Here is a 16,291-nt window from a genome sequence, read left to right as displayed (position 1 = left end):
TAATTTCAGAGTCACCAAAAAACACAATTTCTTGGCTTATACAGAAAAATAATTGATCTTATTTGAAGATAAATAGCCTACTTTTTAACAAAATTAGAAGTCAACCCAAAACACTTTGCAATAAGTACAGTCCCAAAACAAATCAATAATTGTTTCTTTAGACTGATGACAGAAGGAGCACATTGGGGAAAAACTATGATTAAATCATGTCTGATAAAAGTTTTACAAACCTAAAGCAAACAAAACGAAGCGCACGTCATCACACCTGACGTCAGCAAAACCAAGAACGCAGATGATTGACAGGATTGTGTTTCAACAGCAGGAATTCAATGAGCGCTATTCCCAAAAAACAAAACAAACAAAAATCCTTCTTTAAACAAAAGTACAGTACGTTTTTCTTCTGTGACTTTGCATGTGGTTGTCTACTGCAGCACCATGTGGAGGAACATAAAATAAGACACATTAAGGTGTCCTTAATGGTCATTGTTATTATTAATAATTTATTTTTACACATTACGATTAATTGTCTTTTAATTGCTGCACACAATCACTTATAACACAAAACGAGAACATTTATTTGAAAATTACAGAATTTCTGATTCTCTCTCTCTCTCTCTCTCTCTCTCTCTCTCTCTCTCTCTCTCTCTCTCTCTCTCTCTCTCTCTCTCTCTCTCTCTCTCACACACACACACACACACACACACTCCCTCTCTCTGTCAGTCGCGCGCAGTGCGGCTCGCGCATCCGAGCAGGAATGTGTGTGTTATGTTTTCATATCTGAATGCATCGATATTTGATATGTTGTTTCAGCAACACTTCGCATGTGCCCAGGAAACTCATTAGCATGTGATGGTAATTAACGAGTCGTGGGATTCAGTGCTGATGGATCACATCACATATCAACAGATGCAGGATCCGCACACTTTACAAGGTAAGAACTTTTCATTAGATCATACATCTAACTTTTATAATAGTATCTACATCTAACTCATCATAATACTAACCGCAAGCAAACATCACATGAGATCAACTTGCACACCTTTTGCACGGTTAAGCACAAACAATGTTAATGAAAATGAACAAAATATATATATATTAAAAATATTAAAGTTAATAATAGAGGATTTATATAAAAAGTGTAATTAATATATATAGCCGATATTATTCATTACATTTTTATTATTAACATGAAAATATATTTCTTATCAGTATTATTTAATATTTATAGAATATTAAAGTTAAATCGATGTTTGATTTAAATTATGTAGGCCTAGGCTATGCAATACATTATTAAATGCAATGTATGTTAATAACTCCAGAGGACAATATATGATACCTGACAAAACTTCCAATGATTAGAGTGCAGCTGCATTTCAGTGAAAAGGCAATGTTATGATTTAACATTGCGATTTTCTTTTTGTTGTTCATATTGATCTGTATTTCGAATCAGTGGTTTTCAGCAGTTCAGTTCAAGCCGTGTGTGAAAAGAGCAAATCATAAGAGCATCTGTAAGCTTAACCGCTTATTTGTTGTGTGAATTAACAACAAAAACAACCGCCTTTATGATGATTATGACTGTGAACACAAAGCATGGCAAGACTTCATCAGCAAAGAAGAACATATGCAGAGCTGCCCACTCTCTCTCGTTCAGCGCGAGACTCACGCAATTAACACTTTCCACACGCTCTCAAGCCACATGCATTTACTTACGCAGAGAGAAATCGCGAAGCAAAGAGGACACTGACACCGGCAGGTTACTTTTTTTATAAGAAACACATCCTCAGCTCTCAGATTCTGTCAATTTTATTACGAAATTCAAACAATAAATACCGTTTTGGCTCTTTTAAATGTGACGTGACCGCTAGCGCCTGGTGATCCGATAATCTCTCTTTACTACTAGTTAATTGTAAATAAACACAAATAATAGGTATATGTTGAAAGAAACAGTAGCACTTACCGAATGTATATGCTTCAGACATAATATCCAGAGGTGTCAATTCCAGGGGTCAGAAAGTAAAAGTCCTGCCATATGTTTATTCCACCCATTAACTCGGGGCCAAGCTGATTTCACTAATTAGTCCTATATCTCCTGGCTGAAAAACTGTGCAAATTAGCAAATCCAGGTGATTGGGACAAAATACTGAGGAGGAACTTTACTTTCTGAACCTGGACTTGACACCTCTGATAATATCGATAAATCAGTGTTTTTCAACCGCGGAAAGAGGTCAAGAGAACAATATGTCACATTTAATGACCTAGAAGAATTAGTATTTTATATTTAGTATTAGTATAAATTAGTATTTTGCTAAATATGTTTACTATTACATATTTATTATATTTTTATATCATTAAAATATTAAAAAATTGTTATTATAATAAAAGCTGCATGTATTTTTAACACTTAATAATACCAGCTGACAGGGGTCTCTGTTGCCTACAGCATTAGGTGAGATTTTCTTAATTTAAAAAATAACATCTACTTTATCTAATATTTATCTAAATAAATCGATATTGAAACAAGATCGGAATCAAACCACAATAATTTGGAAAATTTGTATCAAAGAAATAATAAAAGCAATAGCCTAGCAGTCATTGCACCATAATATGCTGTCACTACACTTAATGAAATTGTTTAGTTTGGCTTGTAAATGTTTTAACAATCACAATAGCCTACACTTATGATATGATGCAAGTCCCAACCGAGCAACAAAAAAACACTTATAGCCAATCAGCAGCAAGGGGCGTGTCCACTCATGAGGGGGGAGGAGCATGAGTCGCACTTGTTGGTGCTTTTGGGGGCGGAGCTATCAAGATAAGAGTGTGTACTTTTGTTTGTTTCAGTGACAACAGCGTTTCCCAGAAACCACTGCCCCTTAAAGAGGACATTTAACTAGCAGGATTAGATGCAGAGGAGAGACACGCTGCGTCTCCTCAAGCAGTAAAGATAAACATGTTTTTGAGAAAGGAGCAATGGCTGAGACACTAATGATTCCCATGACAAAGAATAATTAATAGAGTAGGAGTGCATTATTGCTAGTTGACACAGAAGCCAAATTAACCTGCATCTGCATCTGTGACAGTGATGAATTATTTCCAAATCACATCCATTCCCTCCGTACAAAAACAAAAACATGAAGAAGTTCGGCCACATTGCCAAGCATTCATGTGTTTATAGCGCATGCGATGACTCTCTGCAGTCGAGGCTGAAACGGGTCGTTCTGTGATCAACACTAAACAGACGACACACAGAGCACTCACTGTCACTCAGTTCTAGCTGTTAAACTCATCAAGGGACCACCGTGTGCTCGCTGAGGGAAGTAGATCTCATTCATGCTGGAGATGCTCACATGCAGCAGGTGGAAGTCTAGAGCGCTTTATCTCAGATACAACTACAAATGCTGGAGATCAAACACTATTATACGCCAAAACACTGCACATAACGTGCTCGTCTGTAATAACACACGATGAGGCCAAAAGCCTCGGGATGGAAACTCATCAGGGGTGGAAAAAATTAAGATCTAAATGAAGTTCCAGGTAAATATTTCCTCCTCCGAAAGTCCCTGGCGACTAGGGTGGCCATACGTCCGGATTTTGGCCGGACAGTCCGGATTTTAAGCCCCCTGTCACAAGTGTGTTAAGACACTCATTTGTCCTCCTTTTTGGAGTTGCGCTGAATTGTTTAAAAAAAAAAAAACTATAAAAATCCCGCATATTGATTGCGGCTCCCTGATGTCGGTAAATTAGTTAAAATCTCCTAGAATCTAGAGCTGAATGTCTGTGTCCTCCTTTTTGGTGTTATGGAAATGGCCACTGGCGAGGGTGTTCCAATCCAAAGTTGTCATGCCTTTCACTCACTTAAGCCTGGTTCACACGGGACGATTTTAAAATTGTCGGCGATTTTCCAAACCTGAGAGACCCCACATAGGGCGATAAAAAAATCACGGGCCTAACAGTTTTGGTCGTACCGTGTGTGGTGCGCAGCCACACGGCAAAATCAACCGATTTGACTCCCGAGCATTCCCAGGTCAGACGGAAATCTCGCAAAATCCCTCGAGATCAAACGTGACTTCGGAGTAAACAATCATGGCAGACGAAGAGGATGCAGTGGCGATAGTTTGTAGTTAGTTTTTTTAACCGAATCCATCTCCGACGTCCATCGGACTTTCTCCAACATGTCAATCCAACATGTTGGATATCCCCGATTTGAGATCGGAGCGGTCCCGACATCCATCCGAGCAGACGAGAGCACTGTTAACACACCACACACGGCAGGAATTTCTGATCAGATTATTTTACGATAATCGGAGCATCCTTAAGATTGTCGGAAGGGGTAAATCGGGTCTAAAATCGCCTAATTATCCTGCCGTGTGAATCAGGAACTTCCCTCGGTCTCGTTCACTCGGATGTACGTTATGCTTACATTGCATGAGCGCCCACTACTGGCAGGACCTTTGCAATCGGCTTAATTGGAACGTGCTAAGCCCTTGATCACTTACAATCCACTATGGGGCTGATTTATTATTTATTTTTTCCCTTACGAAATTGTTTAATGCAGCATTCTATATGTATATAGGTGTGTTTGAGTTGTTTAAATAAAAAAATATATATATATCATAGAGTTGTTTGTGGTGGGGTAAATGAAACGCAGTATGCGTTGACGTCACAATCATGTTGCATTGTGGTAGCCTATATGGAGCTACCTTAAGTGTACATGGCTGCGTTCCAGTCCAAAATAGTCATGCCCTTCACTCGCTAACTTCCCTCCGTCTCATTCACTCGGATGTACGTCATCGCTTAAGTTGCATGAGTGCCCACTACTGGCGGAAACTTCTATGGGCTGAACTGGAACGTCCTAAGCCCTTGATCACTTGGAATCAGCTATGAGTTGATTTATTATTTACAATTTTTTTCCCTTTAAGAATTTGTTTAATGCAGCATCCAAATGTATAGGTGTGTTTGGGTTGTTTTATATTAAAAAATTCTAATTAATATATCATAGAGTTGTTTTTGGTGGTGGTGATTAGACGAGATCTGCGGTGACATCACAATCGTGTTGCATTGTGGTATATGGAGCAGTTGAGGTAGTGCTTTTTCAAAGTTCAGGAACTTTCAGGGGTGGGACTTGGGTGCTGGACATGCTGATTGGTCGAGTTCATGCCACATTTTGATTGGTTGAGTTTACGCAGCATTTTATTTTAACCACCATTTTTAAAAGTCTCTTGCGGTGTGTGCAGCCTAAGAGTTGTTTGCTATTCGAATCAACAATGGAGTTTAAAAAATACGACCCATGGACATAACACCCCTTATTTCTATATAAAATGGGACCATTATTTTCAAAATTCACTTTAAAGAAAATCTCCATGTTTTTTTTTCATTTTCATTCATGGAGATAATTCATAGAAAATTACTATTATAACATTAAAATATATATACATATATCTTTTTATTATTTGCCAATCTTTTTTTTGGCAAAGTTCAGTACTGTTTTGTACTGAATTATGAAGTAGCAAGACTTTTAAAAAAAACGTAATAACACAAATGACCTATTTTGAATTCCAAAGTGGCGATTTCTCTCGAATGTAAACCCAACGCCCATTCACAAACACAGAGACTTTTTTTCATCTTTTTAGGACAGAGATACTCAGAAAGGAACTGATATTAACATTAATCCCTTTGCCCTCTCAGATTGACTTCATGACTTACAATGAAAAAATTATAGGTTATTTATTTATTTGTTTGTGCTTAGTGCAATGAATTGAAAAATTAGCCTATATTATATATACTATTGTTAAAAAAATACAGTATATGAGCTTCTTTATAGTCACAAATAAAATTTGTTTCATGTAATAAAAAGTAAAACTTATTAATCTTATCTAGAGTAAAAAGATCATGCAAATTCGCTTATAACTTCAGAAATCCTTGACTCTGCTTTTTTAAAGTCCCCCAGTAGTCAATTATTTTATCCCTTAAAACTCGTCTTTGATCAACAAAATTACATATTTAACCATTTTTTCCTTGAAAAAAATGGCTTCATGCCTTAAAATATCTTGAATGTAAATCGACACCCTTGCCTCATTTAGTATACGTGGTTCTATGAATATGCAAATGAGCCCCGCCTCCACTCACTCACTCACTCACTCAGAGATCCACTCGTTGACGATCACACGTTGATCTGATTGGTTACAAGGTAGTTTGTGACGTCAGAAACACCAGCGATTTCAAACCTTATTTTTGAGACTGTCTTTGGTTCACTGCAGTTTTAAGCAGAAAATACTCAGCAATGCTGTCGACTTATGAATTTACACATGGTTTGTCTTAAAGCGTATTAAAAACACCACATAGACATATAAACAACATTAAAAGCTGGTTTTCACCATATGGGGGCTTTAAGATTGTGCTTGACATTAACAATAGAGCACTCTCCGTCTTTCCAAGGTATTGCCTGTCCGTTATGGTGTATTCAGTGGAATCAGCTTTCATGAACTGTTCTGTTCCCAAAGTTATTCTTGAAACTGGGTTGTGCATTGGCATATTAAAATGAAATGCATCATGTGATCACTGGCTTTGAGGCACCATTAGAGTTTGATGAGTTAAAATGAATGTCACATGCTCATAACCTCTGAAACTTGGCATAAGGTTCAAAGTGCATCACATTAAAAGCAATTTAAACAATTTTCCTTCAGTTATGGCTCTCTGACCACATCTAGATGTTTCAGATTAAGTGACTAAAGTACACTTGTAGCTCCGTTTAATGCATTATTTAATGCCACAATTACAAATGAGAACATGACAAAAAGTCCAAAGAAAATCATTTTCTAAAACGAGAACAAATCAGCCAATGGGATCAGAAAAATAATCTTAATTCAAAGGGAAATGTTGATTCTTCTGATCCCTTTGACAGAATGTATTTGGCTTAACTTTAATACATTTTTCAGGAAACAGGACTTGTCATTTTGCAACTCAAGTAAATGCATCTTGATTTTAGTGTGTCTAGATGTTTGTACATGGCAAAAAACATTCAGAAAGATTCCTGCAAGAGTCATACTGATCTCTGTTTTCAACCTTAGATTTGGAAACTATCTCAGCAATGGATTTCAACGCGCTTTACACCGAGAACATCAGCGTTAACCACACCTCGCTCTTCAACTCCAGCAGAAACATCACGCTCTTACCGTATTACCAGCATTCGCTCACGGTGGCCACCGTCTTCATCCTGGCATACGTGCTCATCTTCTCGCTGTGCATGCTGGGAAACCTCCTGGTGTGTTTCATCGTGCTGAAAAACAGGCAGATGCGAACCGTCACCAACATCTTCATACTCAACCTGGCCATCAGCGACCTGTTAGTGGGCATCTTATGCCTTCCCATCACGCTGGTGGACAATCTGATCACAGGTACATGAAGGTTTCAGTTTTCTGTTAGTCTTCAAATGCAGACTCCATGCTGCCATCTTCATGAGCACTCAGCCAATCACCTGAGCCGTAGATGTCATGTGACTCATCACTCTATATTACAAGAGTCACTTTCATGCTTTAACCCTAAAGCCTACTGTATCAAATTTATCAACTATAAATGATCAAAACTTTCCTGTCACACATAATCTCCTCCAGTTCTTCTGTCTCTGACTGATAGTTTAGACTGTTTTATCAAGTAAAAGCCTTTTAGTTTAATTGTACAAACGTCCTCCTTCAGCTCGTGCTTCAAGTGTTTTTCTGCTGTCAAATCTGCTCTGATTTTTATAGGTCAAACGTATGAATAACTTTTATATTATTAGTCATATTTCAAGACGAACGCTTACTGGATTGAAGCAACGCTTTGATTATAGCTTCTAACTTGATTATCCAAACATCATTTTATAGAAAAATCATGAGTATCAAATATAATCATCAGGCTTTTGAGGAAGGTTTATTAGTTCATCTCTCAATCATCATTGTATTGTATTGCATTATATGTGCTACAACTACAGAGCTTTGATCATAAAACTGAGCATTTAAATATCCTCTTACTAAGACATATTATTGGCAGATATTGATATTTATATGCATTTTATGTAAGTATCTGCTATACTGTTATAAAGATCTCGTTGATTTTCATTACAAGCATCAGAATTTCATCCCTTTTTGTTCTTATAAATATCAGCATCTGCAGCAAACAGCATATTTTTGCTCAGTTTGGGCCTCCGGAAAAAATTGAGCTGTTTTCCTCCATATTCTCACTGTATCAGACTGAGCCATTAAAAGCTTGATGTATTAAATATGATTCTCAACAAAAAACACAAATGCAAACTTATTTATTGAAATATTTTGTCTAAAGACTAAAGGTTTTTTCTTGCAGTGTAGTTATAGTTCTGATAGTGATTAAACCTCTAGTACAAAGTGTTAAAGTTGTGTGTGTGTGAGTGTGTGAGACTGTGAGAGTGTGTGTATGTGTGAGAGTGTTTGTGTGTGTGTGATTGTGAGTGTGTGTGAGAGAGGGTGTGTATGTGTGTGTGTCATCCTACAGTGTTTGTGCTCCAGGTATTGAATGATCCCTGTGATCCAAACACACAAACCTTCACGACTGGTACAGTTTACACTGATGCATCTGCGTTTTGAAGTAGAAATGCATTTCAGGGTGAACCTTTTTTCCTCATCATACTTATCTGGAGTCATTGCAGTAAATATCGGTAATTTATCTGGAAGTGCGAAGGGTGAAAAAGAGCTGTTAGTCCGAGCAGGTTTCAGCCGCTCTGTGCGGATTCAGCTGACAGTTGCATAACGAACACACAATGTCTGTGCTTTCATCCATTCATACTGTCAAGGTGAAGAAAATGCAGGAGAGAAAAAAACAGCAGTAAATGTAATGTAGGGCTTTTAAAGCAGTTAACAGCACAAGTGTCTTTATGGTCTTACCACAGACGGTATCAACAGCTGGAACTGAGTCACTTCAGATGCTCAGCATGTTAACAAGATCTACATGTGCCCAGTGTTTGTGTGCATGATGTCATAGTTACATACGCTTGACTCAGATTAAATCCTTTGTTGTTTATCATTTGCATACAGACCATGTGTTGTGTAAAGCAACCGTATGCCAGCTGATTTTGTTGCATTTTAAATACAGTTTCATCATGGGAAGTGTTTTTTTCACTTAAAAATATAGGAGTATACAGCGTATATAAATAAATACACAGCACATGTGATTTTCCTCTGCTTCAAATGAAATGTTATGAATTCATCTCACAAACAGGTTGTTTTGAGGTACAGAAATGTGTTTTCTTTGAGCTGTACATAAAGTGCTCTTCTCTCTCTGCCTGTCATCATGTCTGGCACAGGTTGGCCGTTTGATGTAGTGATCTGTAAAATGAGTGGACTCGTCCAGGGAGCTTCAGTCTCGGCGTCGGTCTTCACGCTGGTGGCAATCGCAGTGGAAAGGTTAATAACTCGCACCCGCCTGCACTTCACATGGGATTACAAGCACCATATTCAGGATGACACTCAATGTTTGTGACCTTCTGTGCTATAAAGAGGCAAGCTTACCTGCTCTACTATACTGTACCTGCTATACTATACTATATTTAAAATTTATACAATGTTTAATAGGGAGCCAATGCAGTGTTCACAGAACCGGGCTAATGTGGTCATACTTCCTGGTTCTGGTAAGAAGTCTAGCGGCTGCGTTTTGGACCAGCTGTAGTTTGTTTATTAAGCGTGCAGGGCAACCACCCAGTAGAGCATTACAATAATGAACATATGAACACATGAACTAACTGTTCCGCATTTGACATTTAGAGCATATGTCGTAATTTAGATATATTTTTAAGATGGAAGAATGCGGTTTTACAGATGCTAGAAACGCGACTTTCAAATGAAAGATTGGTATCAAAGAGCACACACACACGTTCCTAACTAACGACGAAGACTTGACAGGTCAAGGTTAAGGTCAAATTTATTTTTATAGCACCTTAAAACAACATGAATGCTAACCAGTCAGCATTCATGTTGTTTTAAGGTGCTATATAAATAAATTTGACCTTAACCTTGACCAGTCAAGTCTTCGTCATTAGTCTTCACAACAGACATAAAATATCATCATACAGTACAATAAAATTTAAATACTAATAAATATATCAGAAGAAAAACAGATTTAATACAAAACATCATCAAGCAAATTAAACAATTAAAACTACAAGTGTAATCAGATTAAGCATAAGCCTGAGAAAAATAATGTTTTAAGAGATGATTTCAATGTGGATAGCGTAGGGGAGGATCTAATGGAAAAAGGTAAGGAATTACAGAGCTTTGGACCAAGAACTGAGAAAGCCCGGTCACCCTTGGATAATCAATAGTAGCTGGGTGGAGGATCTGAGCATTCTCTCAGGAGAGTAGAAATGGAGAAGATCTGAAATAGAAGTGGGGGCAAAACCATGAAGTGCTTTAAATACAAATACTAAAACCTTAAAATCAACTCTGAATTGCACAGGTTGCTAACAACCCTCTTCAAGTCTTCAAGTGTTAGAAAGTATTCTGGGTTATTATGTGCAGAAGTTTTTGGTCCAATAATTAGAATCTCTCTTTTTTCAGAATTTAGTTGTAGGAAATTATTAATCATCCAATTTTTTATATCAACTATGCATTCCGTTAATTTTGTGAATTGTAATGTTTCGTAGGGGCGTGAAGAAATATAGAGCTGAGTATCATCAGTGTAACAGTGAAAACTAGCGTCAGGTAGCATGCACAGGGTGAAGAACAACGGTCCTAGTACTGAGCCTTGGGGTACACCATACTGAACCTGTGATTGATATGACACTTCTTTATTTATTGCTACAAACTGACGGTCAGATAATATTTGATAACCATTTGAACCATGCCAATGCAATTCCAATAATGCCAACATGATTTTAGAGTCTATTCAAAAGAAGGTTGTGGTCGATAGTGTCAAATTCAGCATTAAAGTCCAGTAACACTAATAGAGAGATACAACCACGATCGGATGATAAGAGCAAATCATTTATAACACTAATGAGAGCAATCTTAGTACTATGATACTGTCTAAATCCTGACTGGAAATCCTCGCAGATTCCATTTCTTTGGAGCGTAGTAGTTGAGGATAATACTATTAATAGTAATAGTATGACAGAAAAGGGAGAATTGAGACCAGTCTGTAATTAGTAGTGTGTTAAACTGGCAGTTACGATAAGGGGCGGGACATTTCCCAAACATACTTGAAGCGCTCGACCAATCACAACACACTGCTCCAGCCGACCAATCAGAACACAGTGTGCTTTTCAGAAGGAGGGGCTTCATAGAGGTAGGAAGTAAACAGAGCGTTACTGACAGACTGGGAACAGAGGAGCTGCAACAATGGAGAATATGAGGAAAATATTTAACATTCAAGCAGGAAAACCTGTTCTAGTAGAGCCTGAAAACAACATCAAGACTTTATCAAGGGCGTAATATGGCGCCTTTAAAGATTAGGCCAATTAATCCTTCTGGCGTTCTTTACTGACCTTCAAAACTGGTGCTATTTTCACATACAGTAAAGTAAATTAGACATTTTTGAACGGACTCCAAAACATTTTCCAGCTTAAAAAAAAATCCTTGACTCTTTCCTCTATGAAATGCAAAAACATTTAGCTATCATGTGACTTCAGAAGACTTGCAAAATCAACTACGGCAGTATAAAACTTCTGTTTGGACATTGACAGACGTGTTCACAATGTGCTGGCATAGTTTGGAAAAGAATAATGTCATCTTTTGTTTTGAACAAAGCAGTAATTTGCAGAGACTCATCCTCAGATGGCAAGTGCTCAGTGATGCAACAGATTATATAAGATTGTAAAATCAGGTCTATTATTGTTTTATCATCCATTTCAGCATCTAAATAAAAGCAAAAACAAAACAAATTGGTCCTCAAATCTGTAGTTTGATGTGCTTAGATATCTGCTGGAAGAATATAGATTTTGAAGAAAATTGCACTTTGTTTTCTGTCTATTATCACAAAATCTACAGTACATGCAATTTTCCCAGCACTGGTTTGTTACTGGGATGTCATGCATTTCAGATTAACCCGCCTGTGATTGGTTACTTTACTTTTACTATACTTTCCGCCATGCAAGAAAAAAATCATACTTTGGCAAATCATAATTAAACATTATAAGACAATAATACATGTACATAAATTAAAAGTAAGTACCGTAAGTACCGCCCCACTCGCCTGTGTGAAGGAGGATAGTTCAAATTTTATTGGTCGCTTTGTAAACAGTGGAGCGGTACTTCCGCTAGCGCCCGCGACATGGACATGACCTTTCAACGTATTGACGTAGTTCCAGATCAGCTCAATCCGCACAATTGTAGTTAAAAAGTATAAATATATATTTATTTTTTTCAAAAAATTAAATGACCTATCGTTTTGCTAGATAAGACCCTCTTCATCAGCTGCGATCCTGCACAGCCCGTTAAAGCACTTCAAAGACCTTTGAAACTGCATTGATTTGGACTTCAAAACGCTGGTTGTCATTGAAGTCCATTATTCGAAGAACAATTCAGAAATGTTTTCCTCAAAAAACTTATTTTCTCTTCCACTAAGGAAAGAAAGACATTGATATCTTGGATGGCATTGGGGTGAGTAAATTATTAGGAAATTTTAATTTTAAGTGAACTAATCCTTTAAGAAAGCACATTAAAGAATGTTTGTTCTGAGGAAATTGAACTTCTTAAGAGTTAAAAAGCCTATACTGTATACATTTTATAATACCTTTATTGAGAGTGAATCCTCTGGTGGTTTTCGGCACTTCTCTAAAGAACAAGAACAGTCTCCAAAGTATAGTTAAGTCGTGCTCAAAAATTATTGGTGTTCCTTTGTGGAGCTGATCAGAATTTTATGAGCAGCAAGCTTTAAGGAAAGCTAGGAGTATTATGAGTTATGATACACACCCCCTGCATATGAATTTGAGCCACTGCACTCGGGCAGACGTTTACAGCTTTTTCAATTGTTTACACACAATTTTGAAAACCGGGTTCTTTTTTTCAAAATATAATCACAATTATCCAAACACCACACCCAATTTGCATAATTCCTAGATTGTTTGCAAAATGACACACTTCAGTCAAAACATACTTTCACATATTTGTGAAAATGCTATTAGTTTTCATTTAACCAACACAGTCCATGGTTGATAACATGGTCAATAAGTGTTGCACGGATTTCTTGAGTCAAATTTGGTCCTCGTCTTCTTTGTTCAGGTTCTATCAACTCTTCAAGTCCTTCTCTACCTCTTCCTCTACCTGGGCCTCTTCCTCTATCTCCTTCTTCTCCTCTTTCTCTACCTGGGCCTCTTCCTCTATCTCCTTCTTCTCCTCTTCCTCTATCTCCTCTTTCTCTACCTGGGCCTCTTCCTCTATCTCCTTCTTCTCCTCTTCCTTTACCTGGGCTGCTTCCTCTATCTCCTCCTCCTCCTTTACCTGGGCCTCTTCCTCTATCTCCTCCTCCTCTTCCTTTACCTGGGCCTCTTTCTCTATCTCCTCCTCTTCCTCAACCTGGGCCTCTTCCTCTATCTCCTCCTCCTCCTCTTCCTCTACCTGGGCCTCTTCCTCTATCTCCTCCTTTTCCTCTACCTGGGCCTCTTCCTCTATCTCCTCCTGCTCCTCTTTCTCTACCTGGGCCTCTTCTTCTATCTCCTCCTCCTCCTCTTCCTCTACCTGGGCCTCCTCCTCTATCTCCTTCTCCTCTTCCTCTACCTGGGCCTCTTCCTCTATCTCCTCCTCCTCTTCCTCTACCTGGGCCTCTTCCTCTATCTCCTCCTCCTCCTCTTCCTCTACCTGGGCCTCTTCCTCTATCTCCTCCTCCTCCTCTTCCTCTACCTGGGCCTCTTCCTCTATCTCCTCCTCCTCCTCTTCCTTTACCTGGGCCTCTTCCTCTATCTCCTCCTCCTCCTCTTCCTTTACCTGGGCCTCTTCCTCTATCTCCTCCTTCTCCTCTTCCTCTACCTGGGCCTCTTCCTCTATCCCCTCCTCTTCCTCTACCTGGGCCTCTTCCTCTATCTCCTCCTCCTCCTCTTCCTCTACCTGGGCCTCTTCCTCTATCTCCTCCTCCTCCTCTTCCTTTACCTGGGCCTCTTCCTCTATCTCCTCCTTCTCCTCTTACTGGGCCTCTTCCTCTATCTCCTCCTCCTCTTCCCCTACCTGGGCCTCTTCCTCTATCTCCTCCTCCTCCTCTTCCTCTACCTGGGCCTCTTCCTCTATCTCCTTCTCCTCCTCTTCCTCTACCTGGGCCTCTTCCTCTATCTCCTCCTCCTCCTCTTCCTTTACCTGGGCCTCTTCCTCTATCTCCTCCTCCTCCTCTTCCTCTACCTGGGCCTCTTCCTCTATCTCCTCCTCCTCCTCTTCCTCTACCTGGGCCTCTTCCTCTATCTCCTCCTCCTCCTCTTCCTTTACCTGGGCCTCTTCCTCTATCTCCTCCTCCTCCTCTTCCTCTACCTGGGCATCTTCCTCTATCTCCTCCTCATCCTATTCCTTTACTATGGCCTCTTTTGCTCTGCAATACCAGTCCATAACAGTTCTCTTTTATCAATATTTTTGTAGTCGCTGTCGCGTTTGTCATAAAGTTCCTTATGTTCTATGTTCTTATGAAATTCGTCCCGGTGTGAACAGGCCTTAAGGTGTGAAAATGTGTGTAGAGTTTTACAAATCACTGTGTGTAATGTTTTGCAAAAAGGGTGAAACAGACATTGTGTGTAATGTTGTGCAAATCTGTGGAGGTGTTTTGCTCATTGGAGTAGAATTTTGCAAATTGTGTGGAAATCTTTATTTTAGTGTGTAAACAATCGTAAAAAAACTGTAAGAGCTGTTAAGTGTCTAACAAATCAATACAAAAGTCTAACAATCTAACATAAGTTCACTTTTGTACCAGATGCTATTCATATTTGTAATCCAAATTTTCTTATTGAGGATTCTTGAGGGGTTTTTTTTTCTTCTCTTTTTCTCCTTGTGTGAATTTTACAAGCATGGTGTATTGGAATCTTGTAATATGTAGATGTGTATGTGGAATATGGTTGTTTTTAATGTATGCTTGTTTTTAGCTTGTGATGTGATGCCACTGGCCTAATTTAATTGGGATTAATAATTTTTTTTAAAAAGTGAACCGCCCCGATAACCTCCTCTTCTTCCTCCTAGGTTCCGTTGCATCGTGTATCCGTTCCAGCGTAAGCTAACGCAGCGTCAGGCCATCATTAGCATCGCCATCATCTGGTCTCTAGCCATCGCCATCATGTGTCCCTCCGCCATCACGCTAACCGTTTCCCAGGACGTCCTGCACTTCATGGTGGACCGGGACAACATCACGTACCCGCTGTTCACCTGCTGGGAGGCCTGGCCCGAGCGTAGCATGAGGAAGATCTACACCACTGTCCTGTTCTCACACATCTACCTCGCTCCGGTCACGCTCATCGTCATCATGTACACGCGGATCGCCTTCAAGCTAGTCAAGTCTCCCGCCTCCATCCGGGACGCCCGCGCGGAGGACGAGAACCGCCGTGTTTTCCGCCGGAAGCTTCGAGTGGTGAACATGTTGCTAATGGTGGCTTTGCTGTTCACCGTGTCCTGGCTCCCGCTCTGGATCCTCATGATGCTAACAGATTACGGGAATCTATCACCCGCGCAGCTGGACCTGGTGGCCGTGTACATCTTCCCGTTCGCGCACTGGCTAGCGTTCTTCAACAGCAGCGTGAACCCCGTGGTGTACGGATACTTCAACGAGAACTTCCGGCGCGGGTTCCAGGCGGCGTTCCGGCTGGGCGTGTGTGTTGTGAAGGAGCCGAGACGCAACGGTACCTGGAAACACAACCGCGTGTTTGCGGACGGAGACGCGGCAAACGCTCAGGGAAACAACAGGAGAGATTTCTGCGCCGGAGAACCGCAGGATGAGCTGGTGCTCGAGGATCTGGACTGAAAAACAACAAACACAAACACTGCAACACAAAACCGCATTGACATTTTTTATGAAAAAAGAAAGATGCTCTAGTTTTTCTAGGCTTGTTTAAAGGGCTGTAGAGGTTGAGCGATTTAAAAAAATATATATATATATATATATCAATATGACTATAATAATAATTATTATAAATACTTAATAACAATATTCAAAATAACAAATATTACTATTGTGATATTTCACTGCATCTAGTAAGAAAATGATAAAAAATAATAATAATAATTATGATGATACTATTAATAATAATATATAACTATCATTGTAATATTTTATGAAAAATAATTTTATTTTACAGTACTAATATTAAGGGCTCCCTAAAGTTCTTTAT

General features: G+C 39.1%; 1 protein-coding gene across 1 annotated transcript; it reads left to right on the top strand.

Annotated features, from left to right (window-relative positions):
- Positions 1–891: 891 nt before the first annotated feature.
- Positions 892–16,040, top strand: LOC143738787 (neuropeptide FF receptor 1). The gene is made up of 4 exons (XM_077230854.1): positions 892–931; positions 7,068–7,394; positions 9,311–9,410; positions 15,150–16,040. Exons 1-4 carry the CDS (start codon positions 907–909, stop codon positions 15,922–15,924), a joined length of 1,227 nt encoding a protein of 408 aa, XP_077086969.1. The 5' UTR covers positions 892–906; the 3' UTR covers positions 15,925–16,040.
- The last annotated feature ends 251 nt before the right edge of the window (positions 16,041–16,291 follow it).

This window comes from Siphateles boraxobius, unplaced genomic scaffold (assembly GCF_051911475.1).
Source record: "Siphateles boraxobius isolate OS27281-9 unplaced genomic scaffold, OSU_SipBor_1 151, whole genome shotgun sequence".
NCBI classification, from domain to species: Eukaryota; Metazoa; Chordata; class Actinopteri; order Cypriniformes; family Leuciscidae; genus Siphateles; species Siphateles boraxobius.
This window is presented reverse-complemented; position numbering and strand designations above follow the sequence as displayed.